The sequence below is a fragment of the Oenanthe melanoleuca genome, chromosome 13, assembly GCF_029582105.1.
Source record: "Oenanthe melanoleuca isolate GR-GAL-2019-014 chromosome 13, OMel1.0, whole genome shotgun sequence".
Classification (NCBI taxonomy): domain Eukaryota; kingdom Metazoa; phylum Chordata; class Aves; order Passeriformes; family Muscicapidae; genus Oenanthe; species Oenanthe melanoleuca.
This window is the reverse complement of record NC_079347.1, coordinates 13,526,054-13,550,258: the sequence shown is the minus strand read 5'-3', so window position 1 is coordinate 13,550,258 and position 24,205 is coordinate 13,526,054. Positions and strand designations below refer to the sequence as shown.

Sequence of the window (24,205 nt, the reverse complement as noted above, 5' to 3'; positions counted from 1 at the left end):
GGGCTCAAATCGGGGATTGGAGGGGGATTAGAAAGAAACAGATCTGGGAGAGGGGGACAACGACGCCGCCAAGGGTGGTCTTGGCGTGGGAGATGGCGCGGGGGACAGGCTGGCAGTGACCGGCGCTGCCGATGCAGGCTGGGCTTCACTTACCGGGAGCCGTCCCGATTCCACCCGTGAGCGACCCGAGCCCAGGCGTGCCCCAGGAGCTCCCTTCCCTCCACCTGCCCGCCCCTGCCTGCTCTCCTCCCCGACCGGCGACCCCACGAGCGCGGCACGTCCCGCGTGGGTTTCGCTGCACTCCCAGGGACCAAATCCTTTTCCCAGCCCGACAAACCCCGCCAGCTCCGCCGCCTCCTCCTTCCTCCGGTCTCCCGGTCGGCTCTGGATCCTGCTTCCCACTCGGGTCCCCGTGGGGAGCAAGGTGGGGGGAGCGGTTGGGGCCGGCGGTTCCCTTCCCAACGGGGACCGATAAGCAGAGACAAAGGCGGTGAAATATCAGTGACCGGCTAAAGCGGCTCCGAGCCCCTTCGAGCATTTAACTGGATCGTTAGGGGATTATCCGCACCCTGAGCAGCCGCGGGGCTGGGGCAGCGGCCGCCCCGTCCCGTTACCGAGCACCCCCGGGGACGGCGACGGTGGGAGGCGACTCACGGAGCTGCCCGGGCACGGCGGCGGCTGGAGAAGGGTCTGCGGGGAGAACGGATCGGCCAGCGGAGGGACCGTGAGCGGTACCGGGGCGGGGAGGGGCAGGGGGGGCGCAGGGGCCGCCGTCTGTCGCGCTTCGGGTGCCGGCGGGGGACCCGCGGCTCGCTCTGCTCCCGCCTCCCCCTCGCCTTCCGCGGGGGGCCGAAAGTTTGTGCCCGCGGTGGGGGCAGTGCTGGGGGTGTGGGGAGGCAGATCCCGGGGTATCTGGGCAGGATCGCGCCCCGAGAGCCCGAGGGGGCTGACACTGGGGTGCCCGCCGGGGGAGCGGGCTTTGGGACGCGGAGCTGTGGGCAAAAGCGGGGTGTCGGGTGGTGGGAAGGAGGCAGGGAAAGAAGGGGGGGGTCTCTGTGCCTCCGCGCTGATGGGCTCAGCTTTATCCAGGGCTGTAATCCCCCTGCTCCTGTAATTAAAAACTCCGCATTACAAGGAAAACGGTGTGCAGGGAAATGTAATCAAGTCTGGAGGGGCTTAACCATCTGGTAAAGGTTAGGACCGGCACGACTGGGGACGCGGCCGGGGGATTTGGCAGCAGCCGCGATCTGGGCTCCTCTTAATCTACCGCGGGGACGAAGGCAGCATCTGCGGGGTAATACCGCTGCCCCGGGCAGAGATCGGTCTCGCTGGAGCTCCCACCGCAGTTAACGGGATCTGCCCGAAGGTGATCCCCTCCCCAGGTGCGTCCGGCTCCGGTAAACGGATTCTGCTGTGGCACCGGGACCCGGATTGCAGCCCCTTGCGGGGGCCAGCAAAGAAAGGGTTAAGCGACTGCCGGTGGCCGCGGTTCGGCCCCGCAGCTCCGGGCAAGGCCCTCCTCCGCAGCCCCCGGGAGCCCTAAACTCTTTGAAAGTGCAAGAGGCAAGAGAAGGCGAGGGAGGAGGCGGCGGTGCGGGTGCGACTCCTCGTCCCCGGGATTGCCGCGGGGCCATGGGGGCCGGGGCAGGCTCCGGGCGGGGGCAGCTCTTCCTCCGCACTCTGCTCTTCCTCCTGTTGGCCGGGCCCCCGGCGCGGGGGCAGCTGCGCTACACCGTGCCGGAGGAGCTGGAGCACGGAGCCTTCGTGGCCAACCTGGGTGAGGACCTGGGACTGGATGTGTCCACCCTGTCAGCGCGGAGATTCCGCATCGTGTCACGGGCCGGGGCCAGGCAGCACCTGGAGGTGAACCTGGAGAACGGGATCCTCTTCGTGAACGAGCGGATTGACCGGGAGGAGGTGTGCGAGGCCGGGGGGACCTGCCTGCTCCACCTGCAGCTCCTCGTCGAGAGCCCTCTGGAGCTCTACCGCGTCGAGGTGGAAGTGCTGGACATCAACGACCACGCACCCACCTTTCCTTGGCAAGAATACGTGCTGGAGGTGGCCGAGTCTGCCGTGCTCGGTGCTCGCTTCCCACTGGAGAGCGCCCAGGATCCTGACGTGGGCACCAACTCTGTGCACACCTACCGCCTCAGCCCCAATGGCTTCTTCTCACTCGAGGTGCAGACACGCAGCGATGCCAGCAAGTTTGCAGAGCTGGTGCTGGAGCGTGCCCTCGACCGTGAGCAGCAACGCGTGCACCGGGTGCTGCTCACGGCTCTGGACGGCGGCATCCCCGAGCGCTCGGGCACAGCGCACATCCTCGTCACGGTGCTGGACGCCAACGACAACGTGCCCGCCTTCGACCAGCCCTCCTACCGTGTGAGCCTTCCTGAGGATGCTCCCGCTGGCACTCTGGTCATCCAGCTCAATGCCACTGACCTGGATGAGGGCCCCAACGGGGAGATCGAGTACTCCTTCAGTGGGCACGCACCGCCTCGCGTCCGGGAGCTCTTCCGCGTAGAGCCCCGCAGTGGGCAGGTGCTGCTGAAGGGCCGCCTGGACTACGAGCGGGCCAGCATCCATGAGCTCTACGTGCAAGCCAAGGACCGCGGGCCCTCAGCTGTGGCTGTGCACTGCAGGGTGCTTGTGCACCTCCTCGATGTCAATGATAATGCGCCAGAGGTGACGCTCACCTCCGTGTCCACACCCGTGCTGGAGGATGCCCCCCCAGGCACTGTGATCGCTGTCATCAGCGTTCTGGACCGGGACTCTGGGGACAACGGGCGTGTGAGCTGCGAGGTCAGCCCCAATGTGCCATTCGAGCTCCGCTCCTCCTTCCGGAACTATTACACGCTGGTCACCACGCAAGCGCTGGACCGGGAGGTTGTGCCCGAGTACAACGTCAGCATCACGGCGCGGGACATGGGCTCGCCTGCGCTGCTGACCCGCAGCACCCTCACCATCCCCGTGTCTGATGTGAACGACAACGCCCCGCGCTTCCTCCAGCCCTCCTACAGTGTTTATGTGATGGAGAACAACGCACCGGGTGCCTCCATCTGCTCCGTCAGTGCATTAGACCCTGACTGCCAACAGAACGCCTACCTGTCCTATTCCATTGCCGATGGGCACATCCATGGCATGCCCGTGGGCACCTACGTGTCCATCAACTCGGACAGCGGGCACATGTACGCGCTGCGCTCCCTCGACTATGAGCAGATCCGCAGCTTCCAGATCCAGGTGCAAGCACAGGACGCGGGGTTTCCCCCACTCAGTGCCAACGTCACGGTCCACATCTTTGTGCTGGACCAGAATGACAACGCTCCGGTCATCGTTTCCCCCATGCCGCGCAACGGCTCCGTTGCCACCGAGCTGGTGCCGCGATCGGCCCGGCCTGGCTACCTCGTGGGCACGGTGTCGGCGGTGGACGCGGATGCGGGGCTGAACTCTCGCCTCTCCTACCAGCTCCTCCAGGCTACCGACTTCACTCTCTTCAGCGTGGCGCCCGACACGGGCGAGCTGCGCACCCTCCGCTCCTTTCTGGAGCAGGATGCGAGCCGGCAGCAGCTGGTGGTGCAGGTGCGGGATGGAGGGCAGCCAGCCCTCTCTGCCACCGTGTCCCTCCTGCTTTCGGTGGTGGAGACCATGCCCCAGACTCTTTCCGACTTCAGCGAGTTCAGCCTCCCTCCAGAGGTCTCCTCATCTTCTCCACTCACCCTCTATCTCCTCGTCTCCCTGGGCTCCATCTCCTTCACCTTCCTCCTCGCCATCCTCATTCTCACGGCCATTCGCTGCCGCGGAGAGCGGCGCTCCCGCCAAGGGAGCAGCTGCTCGCCACCTCGCTGCCACTGCTGTCCCGGCTCCAGACCTTCCTCTGATGGCCTGAAGACTTCCAACCTGACGGCACAGCCCCCTGCAGGGACCACGGCTGCCACCTGCCTTGATGTGCCTGCGGGCGGCCCCCCAGGCTACTGCTACAAGGTCTGCCTTGGTCCCGAGTCTGCTCAGAGCGACTTCATGTTCCTCAAACCCTGCAGCCCCCCCCGGAACAACGAGAAGGATCCCGGGAAGAGATCCCGGCCCGAGCAGCATCTCCAGGTCTCCAAAGAGGTAACACAATGCCCAGCAGTGCTTAGTAGCACTCCGCAGGTCCCCCCAGTCCCCTCCCTCAGCCTCTGCCACGAGGGAATCCAGGCACGGCTCCTCCCAGGGAATAACCGCAGCCTTTGATCAGTGCGGGAATTAGGAGCCGTCAGGCAGCGGGATCTCCACCGAGCTTCCCGACGGGTCTAATTACCGGGGGAGCGCCAGGCTCGGCTGAGGCGAGAGGAAATCCCTTCTCACCGTCTTTCGTACCCATTAGAGGCAGCAGAGATGCTCCAGTGCCCTGGGGCGGTGGGATGGTGGGGGCGGCTTCTCCTTCGCATGGGTAAGGAATTCACACTGGGACAGTCTGAGCATCGCTGCTGCTCTGCTCTGCTCTGTCCTCTGTGCTGGCAGGGGCCGCAGTGTCCCGGGCCTGGCTGCTGTTCTGCACCAGGCTGTGCCAGCAGCAGGGAGTGGGGTCTTTGGGGCAGGATTTTGATGTCAACATTTGTTAGGTATTGAAGTGAGGAATGTCTAATTTTCCCGATGAAAGACTCTCCAAAACACGATTACAAGGATGGAGAGTGATGAGGCGTCTAATCCACTTACGTTTGACTTTTAATAAACCAGTCCTTCCCTTCTCTCTGCCAAGAGAGTCTCTCCACGTGTCTCCTTGTACCCCTGGAATCTCTTCCCTAATACTTAATTAGATTTTCCTGCAGCTTTTGCAACCCTCCCAGGACATCGAGCATGCAGCCAATTTCTGCATCTCTCATCATTTGGTTCCTCAGACCTGGGCAATGTAAATATTGCACATGCAAAAAAGGCTTTTGAAAATTAGCAGGAATAGGAAAACCACCTGTCTCTCCCCAGAGTGACAGGCTTAAAACTCCCAGAGGCAGAAGAGAAGCCCAAAACTACCCCAATATCTCAGGAGGGTGAGGAAGGGCCAGAAGGGAACAGGCTGATTCAATGCTATCTTAGTTTCCCCAAAATAGGAATATTTCTGCTGCTTGCTTCTCTACAAAGGGCCCAGGGAAAGTGGAAATGTGGTGCTGCATCCCTGCCTGCTTAAGCCTTATGCTGGCAGGGCTGGGTTTTTTGACAAAGGGTCCCAGAGCCGATTGACAGAGGGTCCCAGTAACCAGCCTTGTTCTTCCCTGTGTTTTCCAGGCCAAGCAGCCCAACACAGACTGGCTGCCTCCAAGCACACAGCGAGCTGCCCTGAAAAGGTACTGAATCCAGCACTGGGGGAACAGTGGAAGCAGGTGGAAGGGGGATATGGGAATGGGGAGGTTATGTCTGACACAGCTTTGAACCAGTCTCTTCTCTTTAGCTCCCAGAGCTTGGAAGATGTGGGGGAAATCCATCGAGCCCTCCAGAAGGAGCACGAAAGGCTGTGCACACTGGTGACCCCTGTCTCTGGTTAGTATTGGGTTACTGGGGCTGGGAAGACCCTCTGGTCACTTTTGGAGGTGCTGTGAGGGCATCACACCCCTGTTCCTAGTAGTGATGAAGTTCTGTGGGTGGAAGGGGTGTCCAGGCACCAGGATGGAGGTTGGTGACATAGGACTTGCATCCTGGGATGTGGATGTGACCTGAGCCAATCTTATGCTCATCTTTTCTCCAGAGTTTCAGAAGGCTTCAGCAGGTCCCAACAGCATCTGGACACCCCAGTACAGCCCCTTGTACCCAGCCCTGGATTATCAGCACAACGTTTACATCCCAGGCACTCCCACTCTGCTTTCCAGCAAGGATGGGCCCCTCTTCCCAGGCCGGGAGAACAAAAACAGCTTCTCCACCTTTGGCAAGAGGAAGAAGATGACAACTTACTGTGATATGCATGACAGTGTGGTTATCAACAACGACCTGAAATAGCCTGGATGGCTCTATCCTTGGAATCTTTTGCATTATTTCAGCTGCCAGGTCCACCCACAGCACACACCTCCATGTATGAACCACTCAAGACTTTTTGGGACTGCTGGGAGAGTGGCTCAACAGAGCATGTGGGAAGGATTTAAGGAGCGAGAGACTGAAAATTACAGATTGGGGGGTGGTGGCAGGGGGAATTTCTCCCATCTCATCTTGCAGAGCTGTATTGGCAGCAGGTGCTGTTTGAGGTCCATATGACCAGATTTAAGCAAATCTGCCTTGAGTTTACCCATTCCCATGTCCCCTTAGGGACCATTCATCTCTGTAAACATTGTCACTTCTTTGTCTTGTCTGGCTGTGTGAATGTACTGAGCTGCATGCCTGTATCTCTGTCCCATGGAGAGTGTATGCAGACCAAGCCTGGTTCAGCCAAGCCTGACCTTACACACTGGGACAGTGACCATAGCTCTGTCCTTGAGATCCAGCGGGATGTGTTGCATGTCTAGAGCAGCAATTGGTGTCTGATTTCTCTGGGAAGTGAGTGCAAAACCCAGCTCATTAGTGCTTCTCTTCATACCCTGACCCTACATTTGGAGGGCTGGACATAGCCCAGGTCCAGGGCAGAGACAGCTTTTGATCCAGGAACAGCACGTGCACACATGACTTGGATGGCCAGAACTGCTAGCTTAAGCACCTGAGAGATGCACAAGGTGAGGCCCTGCTGGGCAGCTCTCTAGCCCAAGGCGACATCATCTGAAAGAAAAACAGTTTCCAGCCATTGGAGTGACCCCAGCACAGGTGACATTCTCTTCCCTTCAGCCCCTGCCCTCACTCAGATCTCTGTTTTCCCCAAGTCCTGAATGCTTGGAGGAACCCCTGCACTAACTGGTGCACTGGGGGCCCCACCTGCACAGGACATCTCCAAGTGTGCCCTTTTTCTCTTTGAGAACTTTTAGCTGGCAGTCAGGAGCCCCCAAGGGCAGGACTCCAGTCCCAGAACAGTCTCTCCCCTGCCTTGTGCACCCTGCACCTGTCCACCAGTCTGTCTGTCAGCATTGCCAATTGCTCTGGTCATGGGACAGTTCATTTTGAATCCATCTGTGCAGAATGTGACAGCTCTTTCTAAACTGAGTTTGTTTCACTATGTCTGATTTGTACCAATAAATTGTATTTTAATAGCTCACCCTGGCTCCTGGCTCCTGGCTGTCCCTGAGTTGCACACAGCAGCAGGGATTGCTGCCCAGCTCTTGGAGCAGTACTCCCAGCTCTGGGAAATACATCTGTCCTTCTGAGTTCTGGAGCAGAGAGCTCCTTTTGTTCAGGGAGCTCATTTTATTCACTTCATCTGGATTCTGGGGGCTTAAGGTCCCTTCCCTCCTTCCCTGGACTCAGGAGCACTTTGGGGTCGTGGCCAGAGGGAGCTGGAGTTGTCACACAGCTCCTTGCTCCGTGCTCCAGCCCAGGCAGGGGGGAATTTGCACCATGGTGTGGGCATCCAGGAGCTGCTGGGGAGAAGGACTGGGTGTGGCACTAATGGCAGAACAACTCGTGGTTAGTAGGGTGCTTTCTTGGTTAATTTACCCTTTCCCCTGGATAGGCACCCAGCAGCTTGCCCCAGGAGCCACTGAGACAAACTGGATCTGTGCCAGGTGTAGGGGCCAGCTCCCTGGGGATAGGCAAGCCTGGATCTGTTAGTGGGATGTCTTGGCTTCATGTGAGAAGCACTTGGCCTTCAGATGAAGTCCTGAGGTGGGCAGGCTGTGGTTGTCCTTCTCATACCCTGGACTTGCTTGGTGGCTGGTTTGGGGAGGCTGCAATGCGGCTTTTGGGATTAACCCAGAAAAGTCCTTGTCTACAAGTGGGCAAGGTGCTCTTGAGTGGAAGCAGGGGACAGGCAGCACTCAAAGGGGCCCTGTGGGAGTCAGGGGCCCAGGAGGACAGTGCTTTGGACATGAAAGGGACCTGGCTGCTTCTGGTGACTTCAGTCCCAGCTCACATCTGCCTGACTGCGGGTAGATGAAATATTCCCTGTCCCAATTAGACAGTAGGATGAAGGATTTTATGCTGCCAAGTGCATTCTTCAGGGGTCTCCAGAGAGTGTTAAGGGTAAAAAAGAACCCCAAACAGCTACTGCCTGAGACCTCTGTACAGCATTAGCCTGTTCCACTGCTTCAAAAGAACAAGGGAATTATGTAAAGTGATACAATAACATTAATAACAGCCTTAAGAAGTAATAAAAGCATCAAATGGATCTGACTCCCTTCAGGGCAGCAAGCATCTCCCCCTCTTGGATTAACTCTGGCAGTCTCTCCCCTGCGTTCTAGCTGGTGCTGGTCAGGCACTGGGAGGGGACTGCAGCCCCTCTGCAGAGAGCCCGTGGGGGCTCAGCTGAGCCCCTCTGCAGGAGGGCTGAGCTGCTCCCTGTGCTTCAGCTCACACAGCAAAAGCACCCAGCACACCCTGTCCTTCATGGCATCCAAGAGCTACATGAAAACGTGGAAGTGGTGTTTTGTATCAGATTCCCAGGTGTGGCTTGCCAAAGGGAAATCGATCTCAAAGTTGACCCCCCAAAAACCGTAGGCATTTGACAGCGACATTCTTATCTCCTTCTTCAGAAAATCATGGGGTCGAGCAGCAAAGGGGACAGGTTTGACACCACCCCTGCCACTCTCCAGAGTATTTTCTTGACATTTTTAAATCCCTACTACCAAGGCTCACTGATGCCCACTGAATTGCCTCCATATCCTCTCCATTACTCCTGACCATCAGCCCATGGGATGAGATAGATACACACACACACACACACACACACACACAAACACACACACACACACATATATCTGTATTTCTGACCTCCAGGTTTGCATGTTCAGTTCAGGCATCTTCCAAAAGGGATTTGAGGAACACAGCACTCAGCCCACAGCACCCCACATTCCCCCAGCATCTGCTTTTGCTTAGTTGAAGGAAAACCTGCACTGAAAAGAACTCAGTTTCAATCTTTCATTTCAATCACCATATTGATAAAAAGGACAATAAAAAGGGACTTGCTTTAGGGAAGAGAGGACTTGCATAAATCTAATTCAGCCACATTACTATCCCTCTTCAAAGGGCATGTCTGGTCAGAATCGTCCATCTGATAGATGAGATCTCCTTTGAAGATCTCCCACAGGGACAGGGTCTTATTAAAAATGCAAGGTCTTTGCCCTACAACTAGTTATTTTTACAACTCTCCCTGTGCTAACACTCCTGCACAGCCGATGAGCATTAACTGGTTTCTGTAGCCTGGTAATGCACTGGGCATGAGAGCTCCTTTGGAGATGTGCTCAGCAGAACACTCTCTGGATGCCCCTCTCACATGTCCCAGCTCTCTCAGAGATCCAGAGGCAAATTTGGCTTTCAGGGACCTGCCAGCCAGCTTGAGATTTGCTTCTAGGGCAGTGGGAAAGCTGCCATGTGGTGCAGTTGGCTGCAGAATGCTCCAGGCCATGCGAGGCAGGCACACAGTGCTTCTGGGCACCAGCACAAACTGGGTTTGTGCTCCTCTGCTGCTGAATAGACTGCTCAGATGGAAACATTTCTTGTACCTCTGTAACGACTTGAAAATGTATCCCAGAGAGACAAAACAGATCCAGCAGTAGGGAGAGAAGAGGCCAGAGGGAAAGACCCAGAGGGGCTGATGCTCAGTTCTCCTCCCATCTGCCAGGCACGGAATCAAGAAGCAGCCAGCAAATTCCCCAGAAAGCCTCAGCATGGACACAGCACTCTGCACACAGCTGGGTCAGGCTGAGGACAGCCACGGGTACAGGTGTGTTTCAGCTCCCAGAGGGCAGGGCAGAGCCAAAATCTATGAGGAGCAGTTGGAGCTTCTGCATGGACCTCAGATCCAGCCCAGTCTGGCACTCAGTGGTTAATACGATCCTCCAAAGATGCTAGGAATTTATCTCTCCTCTCCTCTCCTCTCCTCTCCTCTCCTCTCCTCTCCTCTCCTCTCCTCTCCTCTCCTCTCCTCTCCTCTCCTCTCCTCTCCTCTCCTCTCCTCTCCTCTCCTCTCCTCTCCTCTCCTCTCCTCTCCTCTCCTCTCCTCTCCTCTCCTCTCCTCTCCTCTCCTCTCCTCTCCTCTCCTCTCCTCTCCTCTCCTCTCCTCTCCTCTCCTCTCCTCTCCTCTCCTCTCCTCTCCTCTCCTCTCCTCTCCTCTCCTCTCCTCTCCTCTCCTCTCCTCTCCTCTCCTCTCCTCTCCTCTCCTCTTCTCTCTCTTGAAGATGATGCTGAAACACGCCCTAATTTATTCAAGACTGGGTCAAGATCCATTCAGACTTCTTTTCAAATTGCGTCTTAAATGTCTCCCTGAACTCGCCAACAGAGCAGCCTGTTCCTGGCTGGATCCCTTCCTCCTGTTTCCTTTTTGATCTCAGTAGATGTTTTGTAGAAATAAATATCCTTTAGCTTCTGTCATAATAACTTAGCCTCTGCCACACTGAAAAACGTCTGCACGGTTGTCACGTGCTGATTTTCTCTGCTCCTTTGCACCTTTTCCTTTTTCACTGCTCTGAAAACATCAGTTGCCAACTCCTCCGCAGAGATCAGATGGAAGAACAGGCCAGGGCTGAGGGAAGCTTTTGCTTCCCTGTTAGCCTATAATGTGTTTTCAGTTTAAGTGGTGGAAATGTCACTGGCTCTGTTTTGCAGCATTCACTCAAGTGGAATTAATGCTTCTTGTTAGTGATAATATGACTTAATCAGCTTAATTACTTTGAGACAGAAGTAGACACCTTTGTGTATTGAATAACTTATGACACACTGGACCAAAAAGCACGAATGAAGACTTGGAAAATAAATTAAATATGACCCCTAGTGCAGCCTGCACTTTGACTAATGATTCGTCTCCCATGAAATTCAATGACTTACAAATCTTACATTTGAATAAATGATACATTTTTGCATGTTTTAAACAATAGCAGGGATTTTTATTTCAGCATTCAGAATTCTGAGTGCTTCTCCAGGGCCAGGAAGCAAGGCAAACAAGTTCATGTTAAACGGATTGAAAAATAAAGCATTTGTGCAGTCAGCTATCAGAAATACATTCAGAGGATCTGCAGGCATTTCTGATGAGATATTTATTTTAATTCATTGCTAGGAATATCTGCAACAACAGGTGAAAAAAAATGCATCAGAAGAAATTAAGAGAGAGCGAAGATTCCCAGAAGGTTCACTAAGGTCTTCACATCCAATCCATCCATTTCAATAATGCCTACAAGAGAAAATGTCATTAAATAGCTCCAGAAGTGCCTTATCATACATTTTGCCTGCACAGAAAATAAATCACACAAAGGAAGTAGAAACAGGAAAAGCAACCATCAATCAAGAAAATTATTATAAGCATTTGTAGGGTTTCTGATAGGCCGGGATGCAGAGACTCTCTGATAGCAGGCTGCATGGGAAATAGAAAAATTGGGGTTAAACTGCTGCATGAACCCAGAGAAAAGATGAGCTGTCTGAATTTGTTCTGTTCTATTGCAGTGAGTCACCCAATTTCTGTATCCAAATCTTCCTCTAAAGAGCACTGGAGTTCAGCATGGTGCAGACAATAACGTAGATCCCTGCACAGGGACGTTTTCAGCCCAAGTAAATCTGAAATTCAGAGGTTAGCTTAGGCTGTAGCATCACAGGGGAGCCTCACTGGTTTGATGAGTTTACTTTTAAGCCCATGTCCATATTTCTTGGCATTTTAGCTAACAGGAATTTTTTTCATACTGCCTAGGGTGAAGGCTGGGGACTCTAGGATTAATTTATCACTGCTCTTGCTCTGCAATTGTTCAGTCGCTATTGACTAAATCTCCAAAACTCCCCAGACTACAGATGGAACATATCCACACAAGGATCTAAATGTAAGGAGTTTAATCTGGGGTTGAATCCCACCTGTAGGATTCCATCTTGTCCCCACTTTCCTTCTTGATCTTCCTTTAATATCATTTAGAGGAAACATGCTCAGCACCTCCCTGACGCTAGCATTTTACCAGAGATGAAAGGAAAAGATTTGCCATTTGCTTTGAGGATGCCCTGACAGACCAAACTTTAGAAATGTAATCCTGAAATTAGCTCCAAAACCAAAAGGTGTTTTTTTCCCAGTTTCCAGAAAATGCCAAGTTTTAATTAGGTGGCTTACCTAAACCACCTCCTCTTCTTATCTCTCCTTGCAAAATAGTCTGGCAGCTGCCCCAGAATGTAAGGAGATCATCAAAAGCATGATTGTCTGGGACTGAATCCTTCCCCTATGTTCCCCAAGAGTCCTCTTGGCTCCTTGTGCCACATGACATGAACCATTTAACCCCTTCAATGCCACACAGTGTCACACGCCCTGCTGGCTGTACTCCTTTGATATCTGAACAGAATCCAGCAGGCTCCTTCTGTCACTGCAGGCTCCACCCTCTGGCCTTTTTTCTGCCTCTTTTTGGGTCCAAATTTTATATCTGCTGTAGCTCCCTAATGTGTTTCAATCAAATCTGACCCTGCTTTGAGCAGAAGCCTGAGCCAATCACTTCCAGAGATCCCCATTTTGCTCTGTTTTTCCTGTGTATCCATAAAGATCCACGAAGATTTGGCTGCAAACTGCCAAATCCCTGGTGAAATGGTGCCCCCTCCATGTCACCCACGAGGCACAGCCCCACCAGCACCCAGCTGGGACAGGACCATCCCATCTGCTGTGCTTGTGCCTCCTGAGCCCTGCTGTGCCCAGCGTTGTGGTCCCAAATCCAGACTGGAACCACCCAGGGAATCTCAGGGACCAGCAAGACACCCCCAGTTTTGCAAAGGAGGAGCCAAAAGTTTGTTCCTGCTCCTTCTTTCTTGGAGATGGGCAGAGACAAATTGCGCATTCTTTTTTTTTTTTTTTTAATGCTATCTCTTCTTTAAAACTGTTTTTAAAAAATGAATTAAAAACTTGGGTGTGAGCTGCAGGGATGAATCACAGCACAGAGCTTGGCAACACAGTGGGGACTCTCATGTCACCCTCCCAAGCCTGCTGAGGGTATTAGGAAGGAAAACCACTCTGGGAGCCACTTCTGAAGAGTTGATTCTGTTGGCATGGAGAAATTTTTTTTCATAAAGGGGCTTCTATATGCAAATGGGAAATGGAGATGGAGTGGGAAATAAGCCCAGCAAAAAATCACGGAAGTTTTTGCTGCCTGCAAGTGAAATTCAACCAAAAAGCAGGGGGAGGGAGAAGAAAGGAAATTGAATCAGCCTCCTCTCTGCACAGATTGCATTGCTGGAGAAGCTCTGAGTGTTGCAAGGCATAATAGTTGTCTGCTCAGAGGTTCCTTCCCCGGGGACTTTCCCTGGGATAGTTTCATATATTTATCCCTGACTCCTGGCATCTGCATAACACGCTCACAGTGAGAGTTATTAGTTTAATTTTCTTGTGAATTACAATGGAGGCAGAGAGAATTAGAAAATACTTTTTTTTTTTTATTATCATTACTTTTTTGTTTTCCAGTTGAGAGACTGTAAATGAGGCTATTCATCCTGCTAACATCAGTAGGGACCCAAACCCAAGTCTTTCTGGGGTAATTGGTTTCTGATGAGCAATCACTTGTAAACCCAATAGCAAAGGCAAGAACTGAAATATAATCTCTCTCTTTACATGCTGAGCTTTTCATTAGGATTGTATGTCTGCTTTCTTTCTGGGATTCAGTGGAAAAGCCATGAAGTGGTAAAAAAGGCAGTGGACTAAGCCTAACAAGAAGTTTGTATTAGCAAAAAAAAATGGGGAAAACAGCATTGTCTGATATTCTACAGAACAAATAAAGCAGCTGCAGAATCCTTCAGGCTGCAGCTTTCTAGTGAGCCCTTTGGAACTGAAGCCCTGGACAGAGAGAAGAGACAGCAGATCTTCCTGTGGGGCAGACCTGAGTGTGCTTTTATCCAAAAGAGACTAAAATGTTGAGGAAAGGAAAAAAAAGCAAAAAAAGAAATGCCAGGGACAGTTTTCCATGCTGCAAGTCTGACTGGCGTGACTGGTGGAAATTTGCAGTCCCTGATATCCTGCAGTTTGCAAAGTACAGGGGACAGTAATGCCTGGATTTGTTGCAAGGGCTGAGCCTGTGAGTCAGGCTCCAGTTTTTTTTTCCTTTCCTCTCAGTTACTAGTGACGAATCTGCTAATCTGCACTGGCTTTTGTTTCCCTGATGAACCTCAGGGTGCTTAAGGCTTGATTTATTTATTTATTTTGGTGGCAAATTAAGCATCAGGCTGGGGCTGTGGTGCTGTCATTCATTGGCTTAACTGGATTGCTTGCTGCTTTATGGGTTTTTTTCCAGTAAAATCTTTTGGCACACATACAGCTGGTTGTTGCTTTAAAGATGAGCAGAGAGCAGCAGGCTTGACAAAGACAGGGAACATTTTTAAGCTCATGTACACAGAAAGGCCTCTGAAACAAGAATGATGTGGACACATCTCCACCAAAACAAACCAAGCAAAACCCTTCAAATAAATTCATTTTTTTTTCAGCTTTCAAATGCTGAAAGCTGATCCCAAGGAAACAAACAGTAAAATCAGTGATGGAATCAGTCGTGAGGAACCTGCTGTGAGCAGAGGCAGGGGACACAACATGACACACTAAGTACTGCCCAGAGATCTCTTCTAAACACAACTATTCTGAGATTCTGTGATGACAGATTTTTGCTTTCATTAACCCAAAAGAGCCAAATACATTGCTGTGACCACAGCAAGAAATTAGGCAATTTGGACACCTCCATATTTGCACCACATTTGTGTACAACACACAGCCCAGGGCAACATTCTGCAGGGCTATCAAGCAAACCCTTTTTTATTTCTCTCATTTGGAGCCAGGCTTCCCTGGAATCTCCCAAAACCTGGATGTGCCCAGCACCAATCATGCCCCCTATTAGCTGCACATCCATCAGGCTCTGCTGACTGACCCAATTTTTGGCCTCCCACCTCAAATATAGGGCAACCTTGTAATTTTGGTATTGCTTGAGCAGAAGCATCTCTGTGATGCTGCCAGGATCATTCATCAGAGTTTAAACACTGGAAGTTTTGGCAATATAAGGGAGAGGAGAGGAGAGGAGAGGAGAGGAGAGGAGAGGAGAGGAGAGGAGAGGAGAGGAGAGGAGAGGAGAGGAGAGGAGAGGAGAGGAGAGGAGAGGAGAGGAGAGGAGAGGAGAGGAGAGGAGAGGAGAGGAGAGGAGAGGAGAGGAGAGGAGAGGAGAGGAGAGGAGAGGAGAGGAGAGGAGAGGAGAGGAGAGGAGAGGAGAGGAGAGGAGAGGAGAGGAGAGGAGAGGAGAGGAGAGGAGGTTTTAGCTAAGACTGTAGTGTGATTTAAGACATGTGGAAGAGGGCCAACTGGTCATAGCAATTTTCTAAACTGCCCAAGCCTCTGCTTATCACTTATAATTCAACCATTTCTGCCTAGAATATAGACAGAGGTTTGTAGCAGATTTGTACCTCAGAGAAACTTCAATGTCTTCCTGTCAAACTGTACAAGAACAATCCACAGAGCCTGGCCCTACATCACTACCTGTGCCTATTTTGAAATCTGTACAGGTAGAAGCAGTCTGCAGATAATGAACAATTTTTTTTCTAACTTGGATTAACTGCTGCATGAGCCCCAGCTCCCCATCTTTTTGTCTCTTCACCATACATTTCCACATGCCCTTTCTCTGGTAACAGCTGAAGTTCCCATTTGAGTTATCTCCTGCAAGTGTATCCTGCTGATCTTTCAGAGGATGCTTCCATTTGGTCTTTATGGATGTTTCTTCCCTCCAAGTGATGAATAGTACAGCTGAGCTTTTCATTCACAAAGCAATTGTGATGGGAACAATGGAGGGAAATGTAGGAAGTTAATCCTTATAATTTTAGTTTGGTTTGCAACACTGTTATATTTGGTTGTGCTTGTATTTTCCTTTTCTTGAGTTTATTAATGAGGAGATCAGGACTAGAAATAAACAAAACAACATCAGATCACATCATTACAACATTCCCTTAAAATGTGTGTGGCTTAAGAAGATTCACTTACTGTGGTGGCAATTTGTCAGTGACAGAAAGTGGTGAGTGATTGAAGAACATGGATCAATCAAAAAAATTATTTGTTGCTGTTGCAGGTTTATCTCATTCTCTGCTTTATTCTGGGACCTAGGAAAACTCATTGAGGATGGAAGTATTTGGAAGGTCTGTGAAAGAAAAATGAGATAGTTTTCAGGACCTGCACAGCTGGTGTACAGCAAAGTGAAAGAAAAGAACTATGGGTAGATACCCGTCTAATTTAACCAACTCTAGGAATTTCTTCCATTGGATAATATTTGTAGTTGTTATTATAGAAACAAGGGAAAAAAGATGGAGAAAACAGTAAAAAGTGGATTTAAAAGCTACTTTCTGACCAGGGAGCCTGTACCAGTGTTGGGATTTCCCTGCACTTCCTTTCTGGTGGACATTTCAGGGAACCTGAGGTATTAGGGGAACCTCTGGATAAGAAATGAAATTGCTATAAGTTCCAGGTACAAGGTATTAGAGGGATTCTGCCTGAAACTGCAAAAAGCTCAGCCTCTGACAGCCCACAGCCCTTCTTTGCATCATCTCCTCTGGCCATCTTATCCCTCTCAGCTTTTATACTCCTTTTCTATCATTTCATGCCACTCTTCCCTCTTGCTGTAGAGCAAGGAGGAAGGAACTATTTTCCCTGCAACAACATCATTCTCTGACTTTATTTACAGAGGCTGAAATGAAGAAAACTCCCCCCTGCACTAAATCTGTTTGGCTTGGTGGAGGCAAGGAAGTGGAATTATATTGCAAATGTCAAGGGCTATGAAAAATGTAACAGACTTTAATATTCTTCTGCTGTTATTGCTGAGAGTGTCTCTCACCTGCATTCACAGAAAGTGAAGTGCCTTTTACCACTGAGCAGAAATGATTGCCTATTTTTATTTTAAAGCTACACTGTGGCATGCATCCTAATAATAAATGCACTTCCCTTTAGCAATTAACCTTCAGCCTCAAGACTTAACTTCAGCATTGAGCCTTTAGGGTTAACCCCTGCCTCAGGCTCCAATAAACCCCAGCCCCAAATGCCTCCTGTTACCTATGTCCTAAAAGTGTTCCTGCATTCCTAATTAACCACAGCCCCCACCTTCCATGATACCTGATGGTAGCTGGTGCTGAGCCAGGCACTGGGATGCTGCTTTGAAGATGTAAATCATTAACTATGCCTCTCTCCATAGCTCACTTTCCCGTGGGGTTGTGTTTCAAGGTAAGTGGTTTGCATAAGATCCCTCAGAGACCTGCATTTAGTTTATTCAGTAGGATAAACAACCTGCTGCTTTTGTGCTTCTCCCTACAGAGCAAAGAAAAGCCCATTTTATACATTAAAATTGAACATAGCATTGCTGAAAGGTCTGTGATGGCTTTTTCTGGAGCTTGGAGCATTTTATCTTGTTCCAGGAGGGGTCTCACAGGGCACAAGCCCTGTATATCTCCTTGTACATCCCCCTCCTTAAATTACAAATATTTCTCTCTTAAGACCCTGTGCTGGTGAGGGAGAAGAGGTTCTGGGCCCTCAGCTCTGCCTGTCTTGCTGACCAGACTGCCCGAGGCTGGGGGGAGTTCGTGTGGATGGTTTTTTCATGAAGATGTTTTAATTTCACCTGGGTACAGCAATCCCACAGCTCCAGGAGGGGAAAACCGGCTCTTCTTGGCCCAGTTAGCACAACCCTTGGAATTAAAGTCGCTGGTGTTTTACTGGGAATCACGACACATCTCTCCCTGCACCAGCAGCACTGGAGTCTGTGGGTGCTGGGGGAACTGGGCAGCCCTTCAAGTCTGTGCCACAGTAACATGTCTAAACAAGACTAAGCCATAGTCTGTATCTTATGCACCACCCAAACTACATTTAGCTCTTTTCTCCATATTTTGCTGCACAGTTATTTTTCTGCATATTTTGCTGTTTCTTCACATGCTTAGCTGTTTTTCTGTATATTTCTTAGTTTAGACCAGTGTTTATAGCAGGTGCACAAAATGAGCCATTTTTAAGTGTTTTTCTGCAACTTGTTGAAACCCTTCAAAGCCACTGAAACATAAATTGTACTAAATCAGGAGAAGAGGAGTGGAAAAACAGAATGCCAAAATCAAAAGAACCAAGAAAAAGGTAAGCAGTAAAGTCCTAAACAACCACCAATCATTGTACCTAAAAAACTCGTGCAAAACACGTAAACAACATAAAAGCACCAATCAAAAATGCATAATCCCGTAAACAATAGTCTTAAAATATATAATTAAATCTAAAAAGTAAACAATAAATCAGCTTTTACATAATCATGTTAATTTGCTATCCAAGAGTCCTGTTTCTCCTGCACCCTGGCAGCCCAGAGTGGCATTTCTCCCCGGCACGGGGCTGGGAGGGTCAAAGCAAGGCTTACATCACGGCTTTAGTTTAATTATCAGACACTTACACCCGGAATTAGGGGCACACACACAAGAATTTCACCCTCCTTGTGGGGTCGGTGCTGATAAGGCACAAAGAGGAGTGGTGGAAGATAAACGAGCAGCTCCCTCCCCCCGCCGGGATTTGAGCAATCAGGAAATATAATCGGAGCTGGAAAGTGCCCGAGCATCTGTTGGGTTATTAATAAATTGTATGCAATCTGTCCGGGATGAAGCTCGGGACGGAGGGGAACCATCTGCTCCCGAGCGGCGGCTCTAATGGTGTCTGGGGAATGAATTTAGCAAATGAAAAGCAATGGGATCGGCCAGCCGGGCTCCCGGAGCGCCCGATCTCCGCACGCCTTTTCCAGGGAGGGACAACACGAGGTTCCCTCACCGCGGTACAGAACCGCGGGGATCCCGGCCCAGCGTGGGCATCACCTCTCCGAACCTCACGGGCTCGGCCTGGCAACTCAGGCTCTTTTTCGAGACCCTTTCCAAAGGGTCCTGCTGCAGAGAAACCCCGCTCCAGGGCTGCCTTGTGTCCCCACCCCTGCGCGGGGACCCCGATCTCGGCCGCTTTTCCTCGGGTCAGTGCTACTTGCTGCCCATAAATATTGTTCTCCACGTTCTATCCTCCACCTGTAAGGGTGCCTCGTGTTTTCTCGGAGGATTTTCAGCTCAGCACCTTCAGCCCGCGGCCAGGGCTCGGTGCTGTATTCGGGACTCCCTGGGCCAATGTCTGGATGTCACTTATGTTAACTGAGCAAGGCTAGGAGCCTGGGGAGGTTATCGCATGAGCTCTCGTGGCGGAATAAGCCGCCAAAATGTTTCTTGCTGAAGGACATCTCTGCCTGCCCGCAGAGTCTGTGCCTTCCCTTAGAGGGAGAATCCAGCAGCTGCCAGCAGGCAGGCACCACATCCCTAAAACCCTTAATACGTGAGAAAATCCCGGCTTCCATAAACCCCACACAGAGGACTTCCAGCCGAAATAAGGGGCGCTTGAGGACGACACCTCGAGTGACAGGAGAGAGAGCGAGACAGCGAGGGAAGATCCGCTCCAGTGGAGCCCGGCCCCGCTGGGGGCGATGGCTCCATCTATCTCCATCATCTCCATCTCCATCTCCATCTCAACATCCCAACTTAACCTCATCTCCATCTCCATCTCCATCTCCATCTCCATCTCCATCTCCATCTCCATCATCTCCATCTCCATCTCCTTCTCCATCTCCATCTATCTCCATCTCCCGCCGGTGCTGCCCGTCCCAGAGCCGCCGCCGGTGCAGCGGAGGGCGGCGGGAGCTCCCGGGGCGGGCCGGGGCGGACACGGGAGGCGGAGGGAAGCGAGCTCCGCCCTGCCTCGCAGCGCCCCGGGACCGGGAGAGGCTCCATGCTGCCTGGGGAGGGTCTTGGCGGTGGAGGTTATTGTTTTGTTATTATTCAATTCTATTTTCTTTTGGTTTATATATTTTATTAACGCGCTTTCCGGCTGGTGCAGCTCTTCTCTTCCTCTGCGGATTGAGGCGTGGAAGCCCGGGGATGCTGCGGGGAGAATGGAGGAGCTGACAAGGCGCTGGGACCCGCGGGGGACCGGGACAGGGGTCACCGCATCGCCAGCAGGTCGGGATTTCAGCTGTGCCAGCGTCCCAAGACACAGGGGGAAGGGGGCGGGTTTGTTGAGCGTTCCCTGCCCTCTGAGCCTGACCCCTTCTCTTCGGTGACTGCTGGAGGTGATGTGCAGGAGCGAAGACTAAAGCGGCTCCAGCCGCTGAGCCAGCACGGCATCTCCTTCCTCGTCCCCCACTCGCATTGTCTGGGGAGGAATGCCTTGCTGAAAGACCGATGGGACCCTGTGAGCAGTCCTTGTCTCGGTGCTTAGGGTACTCGTGAATGGTAGAAGAGTTTGTTTTGGCCTCAGAAGGCTTTGGAACCAGACCCGGATTTTCTGTGCCTGCTCTAACCGCTAAACTGCGCTCAAGAGCCGAGAAGGACACAAAGACAAATGGGACGATGCGAGTTCGGGGCTCGTCGCCCTTCTGGAGGGAACGAGCTTTTCTTTCCGGGTCCTCCTCGACGGAGACAGTTGCCCTGCGGCTGATGTGGATCTGCTGAGCGGTACCTCCCATCTTGGGGTGCTGGAGCTGGAAGTGTCCTGCATGACACTTGGGAGCGATTCTGTAGGAGCTGCGGTTTTCCTTCTCTTACTAATTCTCCATTTCTTGTCTCCAAGTGTAACCGGAGTAGTGATCTAATTTCAGATCTAAATTCGGGTCTAAATAGAGCATCCCAAACAGCCCTGGAAAAGGCTGTGTGTCTGCCCGCTCTCTAAAGAACAATAGGAGGCGAACATTTTGACTTGTGTTTGTCACTGGGCTGTACTTACTTTTCTAAGAGTCCGGAGATCAGTCCGTGAGCTCTGATGGATGCTCTGAACTTGGGATGTCGAAACACGTGGTTATTATTTTTCAGGACTTTAACCAGGCTTTCATCCATTCCTGCCTAATGAACGAGGCTCAAAGTAACCCTCAGGCACTTGATGGGCTTTCAAGGTGTTAAGATGAGTAGTTTATACAGATTTTTTTTACAGATACTCTCTGTGGATCACCACTTCTCACGTCTTGCTGCTTGGCCAGAAGCACTGGGAATGCTCTGAGGCTGATCAAAGTTGAAATAGCTAAACCAAGCCTTCCACCAACTCGGATTGTTTCAGCTTTTTTTTTTTTTTTTTTTTTTTTTTTTTATTACCTTTGTGGGTTCTCCTTGTAGGTGCATAGGTATTATAAAAAGCACTTAGTTGTGCATCTGTGGTAGTAATGCAATACAACAATACCCAAAGATCCACCAGTGTCACCCACTACCCCACTGCTACTCAGGTAGTAGCTGGATTTCATCAGTGTGAGAATCCCACATGGACTGGATCCAAATAAGCAAGACACAACTCTTCCCGTAGGTGATCTTGGAGTCTTTGACTCTGTCTTTGCATTTAGAACCATTTTTATTTCTAGCTAAGCTCAGATATCCGACACTGTGGGACCATTTAGTGAGGCTGCTACTTGTTGGATATTGAAATTATAAAGACAGGTATTCAGACCAAAATCAAAGGACACCGTGTCCTATGTCCTCGACGTCAGTGCTTGTCACCTCATTATCAGTTTTATTGATTAAAAACATCCTACAACGTTTTACATAACAGCAATCCTAATTTAGTACGGCTCTTAAGATACTTGTAGATTGAATTTGCTGACATCAACATTACATCTTCACTTCCATGAGCACAGCGTGAAATATTTCTCCAGAGAAGACCTACTTATTCCAGGTAAGTGAATTAATTTAGCAAACAGGTAAGTAGGGGAAAAAAAAACCAACCCAATCAACCGAAACAAACTCACCACAAAAATAAAACCAAAACAAACTGAACAAACAAAAAACCCAAAACCAACCCAAAGCATAACCAAACTAAAAACCCAAAAACCGCCAAAAAACCCAAAAATCAAAACACCCAAAAAACCAACCAAAAAACCAAACCAAACCAACCAACAACAACAACAAAAACAAACAAACAAACAAACAAACAAACAAACAAAACCCCAAAAAACCAAAAAACAAAACAAAAACAACCAAACTACAAAAAACAAAACAAAACAAAACAAAACCAAAACAACAAAAAAAAAACCAAACACAAACAAACAAACAAACAAACAAACAAACAAGCCAAAATCTGTCCTGCTTAAACACCTCTCATCCTGGACTCACATGGAGCAAATATGAGTGATTTGTTGATAGATCATCCCCAGCATCTCTTCCTGTCCACGAGTCAAGACAGTAATCTCTACACAAACCATTATTTCCTTTTGCTACAGAAATTGAAACAAATTGCCAGAGAACTCCAGGCAACTCATGAGCTCGTGAACCCGTCTCCAGATCAACCTGACAAAAATTGCGCTGTGCAGGATTTTCTCGCCAGTCCTCTGTTATGAAAAAGATCAACTCTGTTGCCTGCACCTGGAAAAAGTTAACAAATGCTGTTCTATTTGATAAAATGGATTTGCCTGTGTCTGTTTACCTGTGGTCTATGTTGAGGAGAGTGTGAATCTGCAAACCTGATCCAAGGAAGAAAAGGACAAAACCTGTGGGGGTGTTAGGAATGAGAAAAGGATTATTTGGTTTAATAAACTCGAGTCCTCAGCAGCAGCAGTGCCTGCCAGAGGCTCCTTTTGCTCTTTACTGTGGGCTGCTCAGCTCGAGAGAAGTGCTGGAGGGGAGGACCACTCTTTATCTTCAAAGCCTAAATCCACCAGGATTTGGGATATGAAACATAAACCGAATGTCCTCCTCGGGGAGAAAACCGTGTTGCTGGTTGTGATACAAAAATGCAGGTAAGTTACAAAGACACAGTAGGATGAATTCATCTCTGCATTGATAGCATAGCCCAGACAAAAATGGCATCAGGGATGGATCTGGAATCAAGGCATCATTTATATCCTCAGAAAGCTTGACTGCCTTCAGCAGCAGGTTTTCTTATGAACTGGCGGAGCTACGGAGACCAATAAAGCAGGAACACGAAGTAGCACAATCGTATTTAATAATGTTTTGAACCGTGGTGTGTGTACAGAAGCTACAGATGTAACAGCAGAAGTTATCCTTGTCCCTAGTGCTCTTGAAGGAGGTGCTGCCAGGGACAGGTGGTGACTGTGAACGAGGGTAGGTGAGAGCTGTGTGGGCATATGGAGAATTTTGCCCTGAAGCTTCAAATAGGGGTAGAAAATCTTCCCCACAGCCTCTAAATTGTCTTTGCCAGAAAAGGAGACGGTGGGTTTTTTTGTTTTTGTTTTTTTTTGTTTTTTTTTTTTTTTTTTTTTTGTGGCAGTGATCCTTGCCTCTGAGTTGCAGGGAGTAGGGATTGGGGATTTGTCATGGGGAGGCTAAATATGAGTAGAAAAGGGTCTTCGCTGAGGAAAGGAGATGCTGTGTAGCACGTGGGCTGTGTCATTGTGTCATTGGTGACAAACTGCAGAATGTCTGCCTAGCTGGAGATCCGTGCCCCTGCACAGAGAGGCTCTTGCTGTGTCCTGCCGGAAAGGAGAAGCAAGAGCTTGCCATTCATCATGCAGGTGGAAAAGGAGGCTGCAAGAACAACTCTTCACCTGTGTGAATAGTGCACAGGAGCTGTGGTGCTTTTTCAGCATTCTTGGAGGATTGGTGTGCTGGGCTCTGATTGGTTTGAATCTCCGAAGGAAGGACTCAAACATCCCCCTGCGTTGTTTGTTGTAATTGAAGCCTCGTGCACGGCTGTTGAAATATCTGCGGCTTGGGTTACTGTATCAGAGCGAAGTGGATTCTCTTCATTGAGGTAACAGGTCCAGGAGTGCGTCCTTCTTCCAAAACGGGAGGGAAGCGATGGAGAAGGGACAGTCTGTCTGTCTTGCATATATTGCAGAAAAGCAAGAAATTTATTTTTCATCTGGAGATGAAAAGTCGGCAGGAAAGAGAAAGGGGAGCTCTTGCCAAAAGACATGTCAGCACTTCATGTCTAGAGTGATGTAATCACATGAAAAATCTTGGTTAAAGAGACAAAGGAGGTGCAAAAGGAGAAGAAGAGAAGGAATCGGGGGAAAAAGACTATGAGAAAGAAGAGGAAGAGGGAAGAAACAATGCAGAAATAAAAGAGAAGCAAAGAAGTATGAATAAATAAATGGAAAGAGAGAGACAACAGAAGAAACCTTGAACTATTTTAGTGACATTGCCACACATGTCATTGGCGGTATCTCTGCACACAGAAAGAAAGAAAGGAGGCCAAAAAGAAAAGAAAACAGGATAAAAC

The 24,205-nt window shown here is 50.3% G+C and overlaps 1 protein-coding gene across 1 annotated transcript; it reads left to right on the top strand.

Moving 5' to 3' along the window:
* The first annotated feature begins 1,556 nt into the window (after window positions 1-1,556).
* On the top strand, window positions 1,557-7,137 carry LOC130258789 (protocadherin-10-like). Its single transcript, XM_056502484.1, has 4 exons — window positions 1,557-4,107; window positions 5,257-5,315; window positions 5,420-5,508; window positions 5,714-7,137. Exons 1-4 carry the CDS (start codon window positions 1,633-1,635, stop codon window positions 5,959-5,961), a joined length of 2,871 nt encoding a protein of 956 aa, XP_056358459.1. The 5' UTR covers window positions 1,557-1,632; the 3' UTR covers window positions 5,962-7,137.
* Window positions 7,138-24,205: the final 17,068 nt, after the last annotated feature.

Bases quoted from the DNA above. Each gene is read 5' to 3' on its own strand.
- LOC130258789 (XM_056502484.1), top strand. From the start codon at position 1,633: ATGGGGGCCGGGGCAGGCTCCGGGCGGGGGCAGCTCTTCCTCCGCACT. The intron at 5,316-5,419 runs GTACTGAATCCA...TCTTCTCTTTAG, and splicing joins CAGCGAGCTGCCCTGAAAAG to CTCCCAGAGCTTGGAAGATG. The intron at 5,509-5,713 runs GTTAGTATTGGG...TCTTTTCTCCAG, and splicing joins ACTGGTGACCCCTGTCTCTG to AGTTTCAGAAGGCTTCAGCA.